General features: G+C 35.9%; 1 protein-coding gene across 6 annotated transcripts in view; it reads right to left on the reverse strand.

Moving 5' to 3' along the window:
- QKI (QKI, KH domain containing RNA binding) overlaps positions 1–22570 on the reverse strand; it is a 148413-nt gene that overhangs the window by 37973 nt on the left and 87870 nt on the right. For all 6 annotated transcript variants that reach the window (XM_087425046.1, XM_087425044.1, XM_087425043.1 and 3 more), the window contains exon 4: positions 10747–10890. In XM_087425046.1, coding sequence (XP_087281172.1) covers positions 10747–10890 — 144 coding nt within the window. The remainder of the gene's footprint in view (positions 1–10746; positions 10891–22570) is intronic.

A 22570-nucleotide genomic window follows, 5' to 3' on the forward strand; every position in this document is an offset into this window, starting at 1 on the left:
AGCACAATTGAGACCAGCAGCATAATATCTGACTTTGCCTGCTACTAAAGCATTGGGTAGCACCCCCAGAAAACCCGGTTCACAAAGAAACTAAAACTGGCTCTTAAAGGGCCTGCGCACAAACTCACCCGTTCCAGAAAGCATCCTAAAATCACCAGAAAGAAAGGTGCACAGTGCTTCGGTGACAAGAGACTCACCTAATAGGCCCTGAGTGCATCTCGGTGAGGGGTGAGACCTCTCCAGGGACTGGGACATTGGCGGCGGCCATTGTTGTGGCCTGGTGTGAGCGTGCTGACACAGACGCCATTGGAGTTCTCCCTGAGGCCTGCTAGCCCAGGGTCTGCTCCACCCGCTAGAGCACCGATTTAATCCAGCTCAGCCAGGGCAGGCAGCCCACCCTAGAGACTGGCCCCACCCAACAACAAGCCCTCAGGCAACGTGTGGGCCTGCATAGATTGGTGACTGGATTCTCTGCAGCCTGGCAACTGAGCTGACTTGAGCGGGGCAGGGTGTGCACAAGGAGCGGGTGGAGAGTGTTGGGCGGTGGCAGAGTGTGTGGGGCTCCCGCCCTGGAGAGACTGGGTCCACTTGGGGAGGTCGGGGTGCTCACACGGGGCAGGACTGTGTTGACTGTGTGTGTGGACCTGTGGGCGGCAGGGCTTCTCAGCCACAGAAGACTTGTACTTCTCAAAGACCCACATAGGAGGTTTGCTCCACCTTCCAAAACCTGAAACAATTGGGTGCTCCTGTGCCTGAGGCCAGCCCCACCCAGCTGCAATCCTCAGAGAGCTGACAAGAGACCTAATAGGCTAGAGGTTTACAGCAAGTGTAAGGCCCTGAGCCTAACAACCTGCCACGGTGGGGGCCTACTCACTTAAAAGAAATACTGCAACACAAATGTGGTATTAGAACTTGCAGCCAACTGTGCTGGGGCTCCCCACACCTGATAAAGAGACTGAAGGGCCCACAACAACTACAAGCAGCTGAGCATTACAACAGCTGGCCAGGAGCATAACTCAGCCTCCCTGGGCGCCTACAGGGAGAGCAAACAGGCCACAGCAGAAGGATACACATAGCCCACATAGGGGTCACCCCTGGAACATTGAGAACTGAGGGAAGCACACTGGAAGCCTCCTAAGCCATCACTTCCATAAGGTCACCTATCCAAGAGCAGGAGACGTAGCTGACCTACCTAATACGTAGACACAAGCACAGGGAAAGAGGCAAAATGAAGAGGCAAAAGAATACATTCCAAGTAAGGGAACAGGACAAAACCCCAGAAAAGGAACTTAGTGAAACAGAAATGAGCAACCTACCCGACAGAGAGTTCAAACTAAGAGTGTTAAGGATGCTCACTGATCTGGGGAGAAGAATAGATGGACTCAGTGAGAATGTCAACAAAGAAATGGAAGATATAAAAAGAACCAATCAGAAATGAAGAATACAATACTGGAAATGAAAAACTCATTAGAGGGACTCAAAAGCAGAGTAGAGGATACAGAAGAACGGATCTGTGAGCTGGAAGAAAGACTAGAAGAAATTACCCAAGTTGAACAGGTAAAAGAGAAAAGAATTAAAAAGAGTGAGGACAGTCTAAGGGACCTCTGGGACAACATCAAGCGCACTAACATCCGTGTTATAGGTGTCCCGGAAGGAGAAGAGCGAGACAAGGGGGCAGAGAATCTATTTCAAGAAATAATAGATGAAAACTTCCCTAACCTAAGGAAGGAAACAGACATCCAGGTACAGGAGGCACAGAGAGCCCCAAACAAGATAAACCCAAAGAGGCCCACACCAAGACACATCATAATCAAAATGTCCAGAATTAAAGATAAAGAGAGAATCCTAAAAGCCGCAAGAGAATGTCAAGTTACATACAAAGGAAACCCCGTAAGGCTATCAGCTGACTTCTCAGCAGAAACCTTACAGGCTAGAAGAGAATGGCATGATATATTTAAAGTGCTAAAAGGAAAAAACTTACAGCCAAGAATACTCTACCCAGCAAGGTTATCGTTCAAAATGGAAGGAGAAATCAAAATTTTCCCAGATAAGCAAAAATTAAAGGAGTTTGTCACCAAGAAACCAGTGTTACAAGAAATGTTAAAGGGACTGATTTAAGGGGAAAAGAGAAGACCACAAATAGGAAAAATTATCTATTTCCACGATTAGAACGTAATGGATACAAATGCACAAAAAACAGGTTGGATATGATATCAAAAACATAAAAGGAGGGAGGAGGGTAGTTAAAGAGTACAGCTTTCAGACAGAGGTCAAACTAAAGTGACCATCAATTCTGTATAGAAGAAGTAAGGAACAGAGAAGGACTACTAAAACACTGAGAAAAAAAAAAAAAGTTAAAAAATGGCAGTAAGTACATACTTATCAATACCTACTTTAAATGTCAATGGACTAAATGCTCCAATTAAAAGGCATAGGGTGGCTGACTGGATTAAAAAACAAGACCCATATATATGCTGCATACAAGAGACACACTTCAGACCTAAAGACACTCACAAACTGAAAGTGAAGGGATGGAAAAAGATACTCCACGCAAATGGCAATGAAAAGAAAGCTGGGGTAGCAGTACTCATATCAGACAAAATAGACTTTAAAACAAAAACTGTAAAACGAGACAAAGAAGGGCATTACATAATGATCAAGGGAACAATCCAACAAGAGGATATAACACTTGTAAATATCTACGCACCCAATGTAGGTGCACCTAAATATATAAAGCAATTATTAACAGACATAAAAACAGAAATAGACAGTAACACAATAATAGTAGGGGACTTTAACACTCCACTTACACCAACGGATAGATCATCCAAACAGAAGATCAATAAGGAAACATTGGCCTTAAACGACACACTAGAACAGATGGACCTAGTAGATATATACAGAGCATTCCATCCAAAAACCGAAGAATACACGTTCTTTTCAAATGCACATGGAACGTTCTCCAGGATTGATCACATATTAGGCCACAAAACAAGTCTCCATAAATTTAAGAAGATTGAAATAATACCAAGCATCTTTTTCTGACCACAAAGGTATGAAACTAGAAATCAACTATAGGAAGAAAATCAGAAAAGCCACAAATACATGGAGATTAAACAAAATGCTACTGCCCAAAGACTGGGTTAATGAAGAAATCAAAGAAGAAATCAAAAATACCTGGAGACAAATGAAAATGAAAATACGACATGCCAGAATTTATGGGATACAGCAAAGCGGTTCTAAGAGGGAAGTTTATAGCAATACAGGCCTATCTCAACAAACAAGAAAAATCTCAAATAAACAATCTAACAATGCACCTAAAGGAACTGGAAAAAGAAGAACAACCAAAGCCCAAAATCAGTAGAAGAAGGGAAATAATAAAAATCAGAGCAGAAATAAATGAAATAGAGACCAAAAAAACAATAGAAAAAATTAATAAAACCAAGAGCTGGTTCTTTGAAAAGATCAACAAAATAGACAAACCTTTAGCTAGACTCACCAAGAGAAAAAGAGAGAAGGCACAAATAAGTAAAATCAGAAATGAAAGAGGAGTGGTTACAACAGACACCTCAGAAATACAAAAGATTATAAGAGAATACTATGAAAAACTATATGCCAACCAATTCGACAATCTGGAAGAAATGGATAAATTCTTAGAATCATACAACCTTCCAAAACTGGATCAAGAAGAAGTAGAGAATTTGAATAGACCAATCACCAGTAAGGAGATCGAAACAGTAATCAAAAACCTCCCCAAAAATAAAAGTCCAGGACCAGACGGCTTCCCTGGTGAATTCTACCAAACATTCAAAGAAGACTTAATACCTATCCTTCTCAAACTCTTCCAAAAATTGAGGAGGGGGAAGCTCCTAACTCATTCTACGAAGCTGACATTACCCTGATACCAAAACCAGACAAGGACAACACAAAAAGAAAATTACAGGCCAATATCACTGATGAACATCGATGCGAAAATCCTCAACAAAATACTAGCAAATCGCATACAACAATACATTAAAAGATTATACACCATGATCAAGTGGGATTTATTCCAGGTATGCAGGGATGGTTTAACATTCGCAAATCAATCAACGTAATACACCACATTAATAAAATGAAGAACAAAAATCACATGATCATCTCAATAGATGCAGAGAAAGCATTTGACAAGATCCAGCATCCATTTATGATAAAAACTCTGAATAAAATGGGTATAGAAGGAAAGTACCTCAACATAATAAAGACCATATATGAGAAACCCACAGCTAATATCATCCTCAATGGTGAAAAACTGAAAGCTATCCCTCTAAGAACAGGAACCAGACAAGGATGCCCACTGTCACCACTCCTATTTAACATAGTATTGGAAGTCCTAGCCAGAGCAATCAGGCAAGAGAAAGAAATAAAAGGGATCCAAATTGGAAAGGAAGAAGTGAAACTGTCACTATTTGCAGATGACATGATTTTATATATAGAAAACCCTAAAGAATCCACCAGAAAACTTTTAGAAGTAATAAACAAATATGGTAAAGTTGCAAGATACAAAATCAACATACAAAAATCAGTTGCATTTCTGTACACTAACAACGAGATAGCAGAAAGAGAAATTAAGAATACCATCCCATTTACAATTGCAACAAAAAGAATAAAATACCTAGGAATAAACTTAACCAAAGAGGTGAAAGATCTGTACACCGAAAACTATAAAACATTTCTGAAAGAAATTGAAGAAGACACAAAGAAATGGAAAGATATTCCGTGCTCTTGGATTGGAAGAATTAACATAGTTAAGATGTCCATACTTCCTAAAGCCATCTATAGATTCAATGCAATCCCTATCAAAGTTCCAACAACATTTTTCACAGAAATAGAACAAAGAATCCTAAAATTTATATGGAACAACAAAAGACCCGAATAGCTAAAGGAATCCTGAGAAAAAAGAACAAAGCTGGAGGTATCACACTCCCTGATTTCAAAATATACTACAAAGCTATAGTAACCAAAACAGCATGGTACTGGCACAAAAACAGACACACAGATCAATGGAATAGAATCGAAAGCCCAGAAATAAACCCACACATCTATGGACAGCTAATCTTTGACAAAGGAGCCAAGAACATACAATGGGGAAAAGAAAGTCTCTTCAACAAATGGTGTTGGGAAAACTGGATAGCCATATGCAAAAAAATGAAAGTAGACCCTTACCTTACACCATACACAAAAATTAACTCCAAATGGATTAAAGACTTGAATGTAAGACCTGAAACTGTGAAAGTTCTAGAAGAAAACATAGGCAGTACGCTCTTCGACATCAGTCTTAGCAACATCTTTTCAAACACCACATCTGACCGGGCAAGAGAAACAACAGAAAAAATAAACAAATGGGACTACATCAAACTAAAAAGCTTCTGCACAGCAAAGGAAACCATCAACAAAACGAAAAAACAACCTAACAATTGGGAGAAGATATTTGCAAACCATACATCTGATAAGGGCTTAATCTCCAAAATATATAAAGAACTCATGCATCTCAACAACAAAAAACCTACCAACCCAATTAAAAAATGGGCAAAAGACCTGAACAGACATTTCTCCAAAGAAGATATACAGATGGCCAACAGACACATGAAAAGATGTTCAAAATCACTAACTATCAGGGAAATGCAAATCAAAACTACAATGAGATATCACCTCACGCCCGTCAGAATGGCTATAATTAACAAGACAGGAAACAACATGTGTTGGAGAGGTTGTGGAGAGAAGGGAACTCTCATACACTGCTGGTGGGAGTGCAAACTGGTGCAGCCACTATGGAAAACAGTATGGAGATTCCTCAAAAAATCAACGATAGAACTACCATATGATCCAGCTATTCCACTGTTGGGTATTTATCCAAAGAACTTGAAAACACCAATTTGCAAAGGTACATGCACCCCTGTGTTCATTGCACCCTTATTCATGATAGCCAAGACTTGGAAGCAACCTAAGTGCCCATCAAGGGACGAATGGGACGAATACCAAAAAAGCTGTGGTATATATACACAATGGAATACTACTCAGCCATAAGAAACGATGAAATCCAGCCATTTGTGACAACATGGATGGACATTGAGGGCATGATGCAAAGTGAAATAAGTCAGAGGGAGAAGGTCAAATACCGTATGATTTCCTTCATTAAGTAGTAGATAATAACAACAATAAACAAACACATAGGGACAGAGATTGGATTGGTGGTTACCAGAGGGGAAGGGGGGAGGGAGGAGGGTGAAAGGGATAATTGGGTACATGTGTGTGGTGATGGGTTGTAATTAGTATTTTGGTGGTGAACATGATGTAATCTATGCAGAAATAGAAGTACAATGATGTACACCTGAAATTTTTACAATGTTATAAACCAATGTTACTGCAATAAACAAAAAATTAAAAAAAAAAAAAAAGAAATATCAGACCATGTCATTCCTCTCCTCAAATTCCTCCAATGGCTTTTCAGCTCAGACTAAAATCCAATATCCTTATCAGGGGCTACAGGCCTCTGGAACCTGCCATCTCTTCATCCTCCCACTGACTTGACTTCCCACCTACTCACTGAGCTCCTCACTGGATCCCGTTGCTACACCTCAAACACGTCTCAGGGCCACTGCACTTTCTGTTCTCTTCACTTAGAAAACTCCTTGGATATCAAAATAATTGCACCACATTTCAATTAGTTTTTTTTAAATAAACTTCACCTTCTCAGAGCATTCTCTAATCATCCCATACAGAGCAGTATTTCTCTAATCCACAGTTCTTTATTACCTTACCCAGATTTGTTTTTCTTCACATCACTTCATCATAACCTAATATAGTTTATATTTGTTTTTGCTTATTGTCAGTAATATAACTCCCCCTCCCAGACCAAAAGGTAAGCTTCATGATGGCAGGCACTTTGTTGGTCAGCTTTATTTATTCTCTCTGTATCCTCAAAAGCTGACAGAGTATAAGCGTGCAATAAACATTTGTTAAATGAACTACAAAACGCCAGAGGTGAGAGGAAGACTGAAGTTTCAAGAAACTCAAATTAATAAAGAATGACTCAATTTGTGGGTATGGTGTGGAACAAATGACTCAATCTGTGGGTATGGTGTGTGTATGTGTGTGTGTACTACATGTACGAGGGAGAGTGAAAAATGAAGCCTCAAAGATAAGCTATGGCAAATCATGAAGCAACTTGTACCATGTTAAGGAATTCTGTTTTCTTTTCTCAGAATAAGAGGGAACCACTAAAAGGTTTTTAAGCAGGAAAAGGTATGAATAGACTGCAATGTAAAGATGGGTTTGAGAAGCCGAAGACTACAAAAGTAGGGACACCAGTTGTGGGGTTCTGAGAGGACTGTGGCTTGAATTAGAGTAAAGAAAAGGGGGGGTGAAAGAAAATGAGCAAATTTAAGAGATATAGGAAGTAAACTTGACTGAGTTTGGTATTTTTCTGGATAGTGATAACAGAATATCGAAGAGACAGAAAGGCACAACTAAAAATTTCAAATATAAAAGGCTTGTAATTTCTGTTAACTCACGTTAGGTAAGCATCTGCAACTGAAATGGTCAACAGAATAAAATTCTTAGCATCACTATTCTTAAAATAAATTTTGAAACATTAAAACTACAAAAAAGTTTCAAAAAGTTTTCATGTCATACAAGAATAAATTTAAAAAATCCATTGGCAGCTCCTTGGAAGGGCAATCTGAGGTTAGACAAAACGCAAATGCTGATAAGAAATATGTTCTCTTTTCTGCAGTGACTCTGACACCCCTTAGTCACATTCCACTGAGTTAGGGCGATGACTCTGTTCTACAATTCTCAATTCACTATGAGGGCATCTTAAATAATACATTTCAAAATAACTGCTGGTCTCTATATCATTCCCATTATAACTTTTACACGAACAGCGAGAAAAACATCAGAATTAGCCAAATTCAATATGTGAATTCTTTTCAGAAGATCAAGACTGGTCCATCTTTTTGATCTAAAAATATTTTTTTGAAAATATTTAAGCAATGATAAACTAATGAGCCTAAACTCATTATAAACTAAAATACTGGATTTTTTTGTAAGGGCCAAACCAATTTGCTTAAAAAGAATAACCACGAGTTGGGAAAGAACTTATATTTTCTCCAATTTGAACTAATTCATCCCTTTTATAATCAGCATTTAGAAGGAATAACACATAAACCTATACAACTATAAACCAATAGTACTCACACAATGCCAAAAAGCTGCATCAAACTTTTATGGAACAATTATGTGCTGGCATTACGCTAAGCATTCTTCATGTATCATCTCATTTAATTTCACAATAACTATATAGGAGTTTAACGAGGTTCCAAACTTATAGATGAGGAAATGCAGACAGTAAAAAGCCACAAAATGGGATTCAAATCCAGAACTCATCTCTCAAATACTATGCATTCTGTCTCCCCAAAAACTATTTAAGTAAAAACCCAAATCACTTGATATTTCAAGGATTGTAAAGCTTCTGTTTTGTTTAAACCTTTACCTGGGTACCATCACCAGAAATGTACAACAATGTTCAGTTTAATTAAAATAAATTCCAATATAGCATCCATGTTACAATAAACTTATGTAATGAAATGAACAGGAATAAGAAATTACAAGGTTAAATCACCTTATAGTACCCATACCTTAAAGTATTTTTACTCCATAATTTTTAATTCTAAGAAAGTTTTATTCCTTCAGAGGTAGTAATTAATAACAATCCTAAAAATATTTCCAAAGGAGATAAATTAATCATCAAAAGTGTTATTTTCCTTTAAAATGTAAATTACGTGCAATTTTTAAAAAAGTTTTCTGTCAATTTTTATCTACTGCCACCTTTTAATATTCAAAGATGAACAATTTTAAAACCAAAATGGTCCTTAGAGGTCATTTGCCCCAACTCTCATTTTGTAAATGAGGAAAAAGACAAAGAGAAGTTTACTAACTTTCTGAAAGACACATAACTAGTTACTAACACAGCTTCTTATTCAATGCTCTTTTAGAAGAAAAGTAGCTTACAGAATGATTAGAATAATCTAATAGGTAATAGTTTTAATTATTAGACACTGGTCTATTTGCTATATAAGCAGAACTCATTTGCTTAGTATTATATGAGCTTAATATTTTTGGCTACACATAGCAATAAAAATCTTAATGTTAAATAACTTTTTGTGTTTATGGAACTAACAGTCTAGTATGCTGAGAAAAAAACCCTTTTCTATACAGCTTTTCAATGTTGCATAATTATTAAGGAAAAGGAGAAAGATTATGTGGTTTAATAGTGCACAAATATAGATTTTAGTTTATATTTAATCTGTTTGTTTATATTCCTCATAAGATCTATCGAACAGAATTTACATGAAATTCTTTTCTTCCAAGGAGTTAATTTTGTCAAGTAAAAAGAAAATGTTTATGACTTGTAAGTTTATCTGTAGAATAGACTATGTGGGGCTAAAGAACAGCAGATAAATTTTTGTTGGACAGAATAATAACAGTATTCCTAGTTTTTTCAATAGCAAGTTAGGGTCTACATTTCCATATATTTTTACTAATATAAAAAATATTTTAGGGGCTGGCCTGGTGGCATAGTGGTTAAGTTCGTGCGCTCTGCTTCAGCGAGCGGGCTTTGCGAGTTTGGATCCCAGGTGCGGATCAATGCACTGCTTGTCAAACCACGCTATGACGGGCACCCCACATATAAAATAGAGGAAGATGGGCACAGATGTTAGCTCAGGGCCAACCTTTTCCACCAAAAAAAATAAACAAACAAATTTTAATGACTTAGAAAACCAATCATTTATTTTTCACTGAAAAAGATAATATTCTGGTAGTAGTTCGATCATCATTTCTCAAGCTACAAATCATCATTCTAAAGTTACTAAAGGGTTCTGTAACAACAAAGAAAAGACAAAGGGAGGGGGGAGGAGAGAGGGGGGAGAAGGACAATGGAAGGGATGGAAGATGAAAACACAGAAATGTCTGGGATTATTTCTTATGAGATGTCATCCTCCAAAAGTACTTTCAGTGTCTTATCTAAGACCCCCAAATATGAACTTTAATAGTTTTTATTATCTTAGAAAAAATATTACGAGTTCAAGTGTGAAAAGTGCCTAGAATGGTGGTGGTACATTAGTAAAAGTTAGCTCTTATTTTTCTAAGAGAAAATTTTATCATTATTATGGGAAAATTTCACCATGAAACAATCTTTCTATGGGAGACGCTACGTTAGGAGAGTACTTGGAAACCGTAGGCAACTCAAATAACGTGCTCCTACTAATACAGTTCACCCAACACAAATATCAGACGTACAGACTTCTGTACCGTCGTTCCTTACATACAATGAAAAACTGCTCCAAAAACACAAAGAAAGAAAACTTTCACCACCCTACTGATAACGTATCTACATTCTTATCCTATAACAGAATGATATAAAGGCAATAACACTTTTGAAAAGTAGGTCACTAATTGAGTTTGCTTCCCTCACAACATTTCCTTCACAAAATATAAACAGGCATTCCCATGTAAGAGTTTGAGCAATGTCTAGGTCTATTATACTACAGTAAATGAGTTATAAATTATTTTTATATTTTGCGGTTAAATAAAATTTCTAACAAATAATAACCTTTTTTTATTAACATAAACATTACAATAATTTAAAATTAAACTGAAAAAGGGGTTGAGGCCCAAATCTAAGATTTGGAACTTATTACTTACTGCAGGTACCAGTAATTTCTTCACTTCCTCAACGGCTCTCTTTAGTTTGATCTCTGCTCTGTTTTGAGCGTCTTCCACAGTGATTAGTACGTGTAAATCTTCATTGAGATGCTCCCAATTGGGCTTGCCTCTATTTTGCTCCTCCTAAAAAATTTACAAAGTACACTATTACAAATTTTTTCTTTTCAAAGACAGAGTATATCTTTCACAATACTAACCTGTTGCCAAGTACTTAAGCTATGTTTGCATTATTCTTCTATGATGACATTATAAATCTTTTGAATTATTTTCCTGGCAAAAAGCCTGGGTGTTACTACTGGATCAAATGATAGCTAATTCAAAAAATATTTATTGAGCACTTCCTATGTACCAAGAATGGAGTCAGATACTAAGGATACAACAGTGAGCAAGGCAATCCCAACCCCTGCAGTGTTCTTATGCACTAAGAATCTTAAGTATGGTGTCATCCACAGGTTATCAGGAAAAGCATGGTATTATTTCTATATTTTACTTACGAGTAAATAGAAAGTTATCAAGGTTAATTTAAGTAAGTCACTTGTCAAGGTCACATAACCAATAAGTTGACAATTTAGGAGCTGAATCAAATTCAGTGATCTTTTCAATTTGTTACAACTATTCTTAACAATATTGGCTAAATTCAAGATGAGGAAAAGTATTTTGCAAATAGACATTATTGTATAAGAGAAATGCCATGTGCTTTAAGTATTTCAAGTAGTAAAATATAAAAACATTTTATTATAATCACAACAAGAAATAAATGTAAGTATAGTTTTAATTATATTTCCTTCAGACCTTATTTCAAAATTAGTGAACTGTAAGGTCACTCTTTTTTTTTACTGAGGAAGATTTGACCTGAGTTAACATCTGTTGCCAATCTCCCTCTTTTTGTACGTGAGCCGCCACCACAGCATGGCCACTGACAGACGAGTGGTGTAGGTCCGCACCCGGGGAACCAAACCCAGGCTGCTAAAGTGGAGCACGCCAACTTAACCACTAGGCCACCAAGACTAGCCCTGTAAGGTCACTCTTTAATTATATCAACCCATAAGTACTAGTTTAATAGAGAATATTTATGTTCATTTCCTTGATGTCTTCAAATCACTAAGTGAGGGATATCTCCCAGGATGGAAACACTGGCAAGCTACAGGGAGGTTTAGAAGTAGAGTTGGGCACATTTCCCTTTCACCTAAGATATAATAATTTCAGAACTGCTTCTTGTTTTAAGTTTTAGAGATGGTACATAAATAGATTTATAAAATATAATTTATAAATATACATTTTTTAAAAATTTTAAATAAATAAGAATATAAATTTATAAATAAGTATAAAAATGGTATACATAAACGCACCTGGCTCAGTGCAAGGTACTATACATAAACAATAAATAATACCTGTTGTTGAATGTTCATCTTAAAGGTCACTATTTACTAAATGGTGAGACTCCAATCAAAGAAAATAAAACAAGTATAAACTAATAAAACTGATATAATAAAACAGCTTTCTACTACAACTTCCATATTTACAGAGGCCATGCTAGGAAAAATCTATGGAGCTAGCCAATAAGGATAGAAATAAGTTCTAAGTCAAGTATATGCTTCTGCCTTTATTTCTGTTAATATCACTAGTATGAAAATGCATCCAAATGTTGTGAGGGGAAACGAGAAACTAGACAAAGCACACCATCCTATGGTAGGCCATCTATGTGTTCCCAAAGAGTGAACTCCGAGTCACCACAGTGCACTCACAGGAATACCATGGGGTATGTGAAATTTCAAGAGCTGAACAGCAACAGTCAATGTCTGTCAGACACCATGCAAACTTCTAGCTCAAAATACTTGACTTTTTTCAACATTAGAGCATGCTACTTTCCTTCTGATGATGTCCTCTTTTCAATGCGAGGTTTTCAGCTGTTGCTGTAATAAAAAGGAAGTCCATGCAAAAATCAATTTGGAACAGGAAAAGAGGGTGGCAGTACCCAATCTGATTCTCAGGTTTGAGAATTTGAACAGTGTCCAAAAGAAACACACATCTTCCATTAACAAATAATGTGGTTATTTATGAATAAAATTTAATTTTTTTTTCATTAAGTTGTTTTGATATAAATACTAATTAAGTTGTTTGGAAGTAACTATTTAATAAAAAAAGAAAACTATTAAGTATTTCTTTTTGCCTAGGAGATACCATGGAAAATGGAGAAAATAAAGAGTCAATGAGTCAAGAAATTGGGAACTTCAGGGTTATCTGTATGCCAAAGAATATAAAATGTGTATATATACCTCTACTGTGGCAAAAAAAAAAATCGATTTTTAAATTCAGATTTTAAGTTTTTTGTTGAAAAGTGCTGACAAATATTTACTGACCAAAATTAGTTTTTCTTTATTTACCGTTTTTTTCTGTAGGCAGATCTAATAAACAATCAAGTTACTTATATTATTTGATGAACCTAAAAGTGTGTCTATATCCATATGAATAAGGGACTTCTGCTTCTGGCCAAGATAATAATATGAACAAGATTCATTCTCCTGCCTGAAATAACCAAAAACATAACAGGCAAAACATAAGAAACAACAGTTCGCAAGCCCCTGGACCTCAGGCAATAAGAACAATGAGGCTGAGGGATGGGAAATCAATGACATAAGCCCCACTACTGACCCAGCTCCGAGGCTTGCGAGTCTCCAGGCCGTAGCCCTGGGAAGGGTGCCAGGCTGACTCCCTGGGTTGAGGAGACTAAGCTGAGAATCCAGGGAAACCAAAACAGCTCGAGTTCACAGAAAAGAGGACTGGAAAGAGCTGCACAGAAAAAGGACTCTGGAGACCTGCGCAAGGTCCACTCCAGCATTCAGCTGATCACTGATCATTGCATGCATGGGAGGAAATACCAGAGGCTGGGCAAGAACCACCCAGAGGATTCGAGGTACAAGTGCTGGTTCTCACACAGAGCCAGACTGAAAGACTTCATGATTCACAGTGGGTATAAAGCATACAGAGGGTTTTGCCTCAGTGGTGGGAAATAATTACACCTAGTCTGAGCACCGTTCAGTACTGCCTAAATCTTAAAAGCAAGACCTCAAAGGAGCAAACTGTTTCCAACTAACTTTGTGTCCCAGAAAAAAACTCAAGAATACTTACAGGAACACAAAATAACCACCTAACAAGGTAAAAATCACACTATCTGGCACCTAAATCAGAAATTATCAGGCATGCAAAGAAGCAGAAAATATAACATATATAAGAAAAATCAATCAATCGAAACCAACCTATCATTGACACAGATGTTATAATTAGTAAACAAAGACACTAAAAGCTAATGTGTGTGTGGCAGACACTAATGCATACAGATGCTAATACAAGGAGACTTGAGGAACATTTATAACCCAAAATATTTTAGAGAGGTCTAGCAATAAAAACTAAAATCATAAGTGACTTGCCACAGAAACTTTTATACATGGGGAAGACAAAAAGCCAGAGGATTTAAAAAGGAAAGGATATTATTTACATGATAGGAACAGAGAACAAAGTTGCAGTATAATTTGACATTATGCTTTATTGAAGGAATAAATTTTTGAGTTGTAAAACACCTTGGTAAATGTGTACTCCTAATTAATTCAACAACTTAAGTGTATTTTGTAAAAATACAAAAGTAAGTTATACCTATCAATATTTGCTTCAAAATAAAGTTTTGCTTACAGTTTTAAAAACAGTTAAAAGAACAAAAACATAGACAAAGATGGTGAAATTAAAGCAATCATGTAGCTTCACTTCCTCCTAAAATTCTTCTAAAATACTGTAGAGTTTAAAATGTACAAACTCTGAAGGAAGAAGAAAATGGGAAAGGAAACAATTTAGAAACTAGAAAGCAGATGTCTAAGTAGTCAAGGACTGACTTAGGCGACCCCAGGCGAGGAGGAACAAATTTATACTGCAGACCTCCCCAAAAGGCAGAAGAAATTGGAAGCAATGCAAGTAGTGGTAAGGGTGGGGCGAAGACTGGCTGAATTCTTAAGGAGCAGCTGAATCTCCACATCCCCTGTCCCCAAATAGCTGTTTATCTAGCACTCCCTAATTCCCCAAGCAAAGGCTAGAAATGTATTCCTAAAGAACTCTCTTTCTGGAACTGGGTTTTGAGGGGCAGTTGATGGGATCATTTACACACTGAAGGCTGAGGTGTCCAGCCTTCATCCCCATTCTACACCCAGAGTGAAGGCAGCCCAGCCCACACATTGTGGGCAGGAGATTGAAGACCTTTCCCGGAGGAGTCTGACCAGCCCAGCAAACAGAAAACAACCTGAAGAAAGCAACCACTGAGAAGGGAGAAGAAAAATCTCAAAAATCCTCAGAGAGTTAAGAAAAGATACTGCATCCTTAAAACAAGTAAAAAATGCTATTAAAAGAATTCAAAATATAAAAAGGAACTCTTGAAACTAAAAATATGATAGTAGAAATGAAAAACTTAATAAAGGGGTTAGAAGATAAAAACTGAGGAATTCTCCCTCCAAGTAGCAGCAAAGACAGAGATGGAAAATGGTAGAGAATAGTATAAAAATTAGAGAACTAGGCCAAGAGGTTCGTTCAGAAACTGAACGACAGATGACTCACCAAGAAAAAAAAAAAAAAGGAAGTATAAGAGAGAAAAATCATCAACATAACATATACTTTTAAAACAAAACTGAAGTATAAGAGCTTCCAAATGAAAAGGGACCACTGAGTTCTCATACAATGAAAAAATGAGATGAAAACGAAAAAAAGCCAACTAATAGCAAGGTAAGTACACAACGCAGCAGTTGAGTATAAATACCAAAAGAATCTCTTACAGAGTAGGAAGTGACTGTGGGTGGTGCTGCTGGTGGTTAGACAGCAGAGAGTGGGAGACAGAGACTCAGGTTTTTCACATCAGGCCTTACAGAACTACATATTTTAATCTACGAGCCTATCAAACTTCATTTAAAAAAAGGCTTTAAGATCATTCTACCCAGAAGTTACATTTATCCAATTGTAGTCCATTCTAACTCAGAAAGAGTTTAAGATTAATTCCTTCAACAGTGAGTTCTGAGCCTAGTAATTATTCAATATAAATATAATTTATCCCTATGTTCTCTTTCTGTTTCTTAAACAGAAAATAAAGGCAATCTGATATTGGCAAATACTATAGAGAATTCAATAAAACATATCCACAAAGGTTCTAGTCATAAACAAACAAGATATAGAATAAGATTATAGGGTGCTTACTTCTATACCCTAAAATACCTATGTTAAGAATCCACTCTCCAAATTTCTCACTTCAATAAATAATTTCAGACAAAGAAAAGACTGAAAGGAAGCAGAGAGGAGGGATGACAAAATGGGTATACACCAAAAACGATGTATCTCTTAGAAACTGTGATCTGTGAGGCAATAATTTCTTTTTACAGATACATTTCAAATACTATTTCAGGAGTAAACAGCTGAGAGACTAATGCGGAAAAAATAGCTCATTATCGCTAATTATGATAATGTCTGTTTTATAGTCACCCAAACCAATGTCATTTCATATTATGTGCCACCAAATCTTTAGCAATACAGAAGAACACGGGTATTTTTGCATCAACATATTCCCAAATACACATTTCTAGCACACAGTCCTCCCGGCCAATTTCTAGACCTCCAATTTCCAACTGCCAACTTGACATGTGTACGTCAGTGTCTTTAAAGCACTCTCAAATCAACATGTCAAAACCAGAGTTCATCATCTCCCTTCTCCAAACCTGTCCACAATTATATCTCAGCTATTACTGATCCTGAATGAGTTTTGTAAATAAGTGTGGATTTTTACAACTTGAGCACAAGGACCAAATGGTTTTGTAGAAAAATCTCTGAAATGCAGTCATAAGCTTATTTGTGCCTTCACAGAGAAAGGCTGCTGTACGTTCATTCACCTATTCATTTCAATCCACACTAACTTCAGGTGCCATTTCTCGCTCACCGTCCCATGATATGCTTACATTCTCTCCAAGCTGTAAGTAAACTGGCCTATTCCCAAACTTTAGGCAAGTTATTTATCACCTATCTACAGAATATCTTTTCTTTCCCCTTCTTGAATATTTAATCTTTTGCTCTAAGTATCATACTGTAACTTACAGCTCTCTGTGCATTGTCTTATTCTAGCTATTAGAAAGTTTGATCCCAGTTGAATACCAGAACCATGTCTCATTGATTTTTATACTCTTGACAATATGTACACGCCGACTTTACACATAACTGGCCCTAAACAAATATTTACTGAATTGAGCAACTGAGCTTTTATTATCGAGGGGCATCATTAAAATCAAATAACAAACTGTACATTAATATACCACAGCTTTCCCCACAGCATTCTGCCGTATTCATTATCACTGTCTCTCTCTCTATAGAAGCCTTGATATCGTCTCCCTTGATCATGAATCTTGGGCTGGGCCTGCTGTTTTCTGACTCCTATTTAGCTGCCAGTTCCATTTCACAACCTTAACCCCCATCTTTTATTCTTGTTCTCTTACTTCTCTTCTAGTCACTCTCCTAGATTTTCTACAATCATGCTCACGAAGTCTGAATGAACTCAACATCCCTCCACAGACTGCTTTTCCTTTACTCTGTCACCTCAATACTACCTTATTTCAATGTATCAGAAGAATGGAGTATAGGGGAAGAATGGGATATAAGGGTCAAAGTCTTTTTAAAACTGCAAGAGTAGTGACAGCAAAGATGAATTATATATAAGTAATTACTATGTGTATAAATATGTTCAAAGTTCAAAACTACTGACCTTGAATCTTTTGATTTAAAGGGAGGCTGAAATGACAACAGAGCATTCAAGGAAATGGAATGTAGCTTTATTTATATAGTAAATTAAAGTTTAGTAGCATATAAAACAACTTTATAATACCATTCATACTTGATTATAGAGCAGATAGACACAATTACCAATGATATTTTATTATGGTCTATACTCCTGGCAAATATACTATAGAAAAATAACAGATTTCAAATAACTCAGTCTCTCAGGTGATGATAAAGAAACAAACCTGGAAACGAAAATGATGATGGCAATGATAATAATGATAGCAACTAAGCTTTTTTTAAACATTTTTTGCTTGCTGAATACTATGCTATGCAATATAAACACATCACCTTATTCAATCCTCCTAACAGCCACATGAGTACGGTACCATAATTCTTACTAATATGTTAAGGATGAGGTTGAGGCAGATGTGGCTTGCCCAAGTCATACAGACAGTATGTGTTCTACAGCTAAGCTACGGTACCCAGGCAGAACAACTTTAGAGACTGCATCTCAACAACTAATTCCTAGCACAAGACATCACCTACATGAGAGCCCTAAAATTAAGCAAATTGCACTAAAACAGCTTCATGAATTAGTGAAAGAGCCAGAAAAAGAACACTGAGGTCTTGAATCTTTAGAATTTTTTTCTACTTTACCGTTTTACCTTTAAATATTATTTTTGCATGCAATTCTAAGCATATCTTGTCCTCATAGAATTTTAGAGCTGGTAGGGACTTAGGATGCAGATAAAGAAACAGATTAATTGAGATTATTTGGTAAATTTAGGCTTTGTTTTTTTTGTATTGGTCGTGTCCCCTAATACCAAGTCAAGTGCTCTTTCTCCGTAAGTAAATTCCAGAGCAAGTGCTGTGAAGAACAACATCAAATATGAAAAACAGTATCAAGAACAAAGTCAAGAGAAGCATCTGGTAAAAGAGATCTCTTACACCTACAAAAATGCTTTTTTGCTAGATGAGAGAATTGCCTATCAAATTTCAATGACACAAATATACAAAAATGATAAACCTGTGAGCACTTAACACACAGAATCTCTCCAGTCATTAAAGTTTTCTATAGGTGAGATTCTTAAAACTAAAATTTGGTCTTAACATACAATGCATATATCCAACATTATTACTAAGTTAGGCCTAATTAAAACCACTGTCCTGAAATAAGTTCTATCCATTACTTTTCAATAAAACATCATCCATTTCACTTTGGAAGCTGCTGTTTACAGTAAGATAAAAACATTAAGTAAAAAAACACTCTCAACATTTGAGAAAATACTTTTGTTTTTGATTAAAAACAAAAAACACCTGATGAGTCACTGCCTATGAAGTTTTAAATTACGCTCTAATTACAATATGTGTTTGAACAACAAAGTAATTCTATAACATGAAGCATCAAAACACTGACTGTCCCAACCCCTGCTGACAGACTCTTTTAATTATACATTTGTAGTCAGGCAAATGAGCACAAGATTTCTCCCCCTACTGTGCTCTTAATGTGAAAGTTCATATGCCAAAACTTCCTAGAAAGGAATTCAAAAGTGTTATATATTTAAGCAAACCAAGGTTCCAATAACATACTTATGAATATATACATTAGAAGCCAAGTGATAAACTTATATAAAGACGTCCAGTTGTACATACAATCTTAAATTAGTTTAAGAAATGTTCAGTGAGAAAATGGACATAAAGTAGATTTCACATAGTTAATCGCTAACTGACTCTATAAAGCTGACCTCAAAAAATTTTTTAACTTGAACTTGAGTCCAACAACAATCATGTTTTCAAAGCAAATTATTTTCTAATAATACATGAAGATTAGAATAATTTTATTTCATCTAGGCAAGTCTTTATAGGCAGCAGGCATCCAAAAAACGCTTATTAAGTTAAGCACAATGAAATTTTCCTAAATTCAAAGAACTTTTATTGTTTTATGTCAAAGATTTTCCAAGTTAAAACAAAAGGAGGACAATTCTCAATATTTTTCCTTCTCAAGAAAAACCTATCTCCTACAAACACAATACTAAAAAATTGCCAAGTATGTTCTCCTTCTAATTTTCATATGTTAATTCCACTAATTTAATTGTAATTAATGTGTGTCCAAACTAAACTTATGTATCCCCAGTTCTGGCCAAATAATATTGGTCTGTCCCAATGACGACCAAAATTAGTAAGATTTCTCTAGATCAGAGCTGTTTGTAATATGCAGAAACAATTTTGGATGCAACCATTTGAGCTGAATATGATCTTGAAAGATGCCATAGTTAAGGCTGAAAAGACTCAACTAAATACGTGTAAAGAGCTTCCCATTTTTATTTATTGCCCACGGAAACATGAAATACTTCCTCATGGCATTAACAGAATCCTTTCACTATTCATATGTGAAATTTTGTATACTGGGTCTTATTCTGTCCATTACCTAGCACACATAAGAAAAGACTATTAAAGACATAGAAAAACAATCATTTAAAATGTGATGTTTTAAAATATTAAATTGGAATCTTTATTTGCTGAGGGTACACCAAGAAAAGAAGATTTAAAAAAACAAACAAAAAAAGACTAACATTTCTATTCATACTCATTTTTTCTTTCTCAAATCATAGAAAACTCAATTTCAAAAATCATCTTTTGGGGGTTGGCGTGGCAGCATAGCAGTTAAGTTTGCACATTGCTTCAGCGGCTCAGGGTTCACTGGTTCAGATCCTGGGCTCGAACCTACTCTCCGCTCATCAAGCCACGCTGAGGCGGCATTCCATAGAGAAGAGCTACAACCCTACAACTATAGTACACAACTATGTACTGGGGCTTTGGGGAGAAAAAAGAAGAGGAGGAAGACTGGCAACAGATGTTAGCGCAGGCCCAACTTTCCTCAAAAAAAAAAAAGTGTATCTTTCTTATAACTCTTCGCTATAATTTGATTAGCAAAACATGAGCACAAAAGTGATATAATTAATGCAGTACAGTATATTATGTAATGTAATTTTCCTTTTCTCTTAAAGATACTGAATTATTTTCGCTTCTTATGGGTACTTCTGAAGTACAACTAGCCCAGAGTAAGACTGATAAGTACATTCAAAGAGGTTAATAAATTGAAAACATTTTAAAAAATTATTCTTCAATGATGTCATTAGCATGACTTGAACAGGTTTGAATATATGTAAGTGTGAACACAACTAACAGCACCACTTCAAACACTTGCACCTAATAGATGGTGGTCAAGCTAAAATAGGGTGAATTTTACAACAGTCTCTTACCTATTTTTTTACTCTATTGGGGTTTTAATAGGTAAAAACAGCTACATGAATGCCTTCCTTCGTAAATTATAGTTACACATCCAACATTTATAATTTCCCTGAAAATTGTTTTTAAAAAATTTCTGAACTATTTGCTAACTAAAACCTGGCCTGTTACACTCATAACTTTTTACTGCTACAAACTGTCACTTTTTCTATATTTTATACATTATCCAATGTTATAATAATTAATGCTCAAGTTAAATGTTAACCATTTTATTGTTATTTTTACACTTTACTGTAATTACCTGAGAATTCAACTACATCAGCCAAGGAAGAAGCAGTCTCTCAGCAGAATTAAAAAAAAAAAAAAATTCCAAGAATCTACATTTTCTTTATTAGAAATCATTTCAAGCATGTTCAAGTCTCAGACATATGGAACTAAAGTGAAACTCTTAAATTCCGCTCCCTGTTATCAATTGACAACTACATAACTATATAATCAAAAAGTTATTATTTGCTTCAGTCTTGATAACAGCTTTAAAGTATGTTTCATCAGTGACCAAGGAAATATTTTCAGTGGCCAAGGAACGGTGCATCACTTGTCCACTAACGATTGAAGACATATCTTACCTAAGATAACAAGATTTGCTTGGACAGGACACCTAAGTTCACTCTTTGAGAATATCCTTGCTCCACTTCCCCTTGCTCCACTTCCTCTTAATTAATTAAGGAACAGTGTAACAGATGCTATTCACCATCTAACTGAAATACGAATGCAATAGAAAACATTTCTGAGGCATAAAACAAACTATAACAACCACATGAAATCATCGTAATGCTTATGAATTAAGCTGTGATTAACAATTAGTATGGTTAATTTTGAGAATGAGGTGCAATTTAAATAATGTTAATAGTAATCATTATAATTGGAGAAAATATCTTTTTGAAAATGACCCAGATATCTAAGGATCTATCAACGGTCTATAGTCTAAAACAATAAATATAAAAACACTAAAGATAATCCTTTAGTATTCAGTAACCCTGAATGGTAGCTATCATCAACCTTATTTTACAGATGAGGAGACTCAGACAAAGAAAATAACTTAAGTCCTTCAACCAGTAAGTAAAAGACCCAGAAGGTGAACACAAATCTGATTGTTTCTCTCCTGTCCTTTCTCCACTATGCCACACTGGAAACATCATCACTGAACTCATTCTTTTCAAAGGTCCACACGAAACCTGACATTATCTCTGAGGTCCCCTTTTTGTCAAGCTGTCTCAAGAGCTCTTTCATCTTGACTTTCTCTAGCAGTCTTAGTCATCTGATTCTTATTAATGACACATTTTTATAAGGCAACTCTATATATCTCATCTTTTCATTTCTACTATGGGTTACTTAAAGTTAGGATTCCTGCCTGACACTTCTTAAAATATTCTTCACATTTAGATGTTTATTTAGTGAAACAAAAAGAATGTGGTGAGAAATGGGAAAGAAAATACCATGTTCGATCAACACCAACTCAACACCTAGTTCAGCTCTCTAATTTTATCTATAGAGCAGAACATGTACCAAGTGAACAGAAAGCCTGGTGACTACTTTTATGCTACTCTGAAAAGAAATACTAAATAAATAAATTCATGCAGCCATAAAAAATGAAAACCTCTGTAAACACCTACTGCATTTGGGAGAATTGGAAACAGGTGAATTGTTGTGGGCTTTCTAGGTTTAGCTCATCAGATCTTCTTGCAAAAATACAAAACTGACA

The sequence above is a fragment of the Ceratotherium simum genome, chromosome 38 (assembly GCF_057802395.1).
Source record: "Ceratotherium simum simum isolate JZ-2026a chromosome 38, ASM5780239v1, whole genome shotgun sequence".
In the NCBI taxonomy this organism is placed as follows: Eukaryota; Metazoa; Chordata; class Mammalia; order Perissodactyla; family Rhinocerotidae; genus Ceratotherium; species Ceratotherium simum.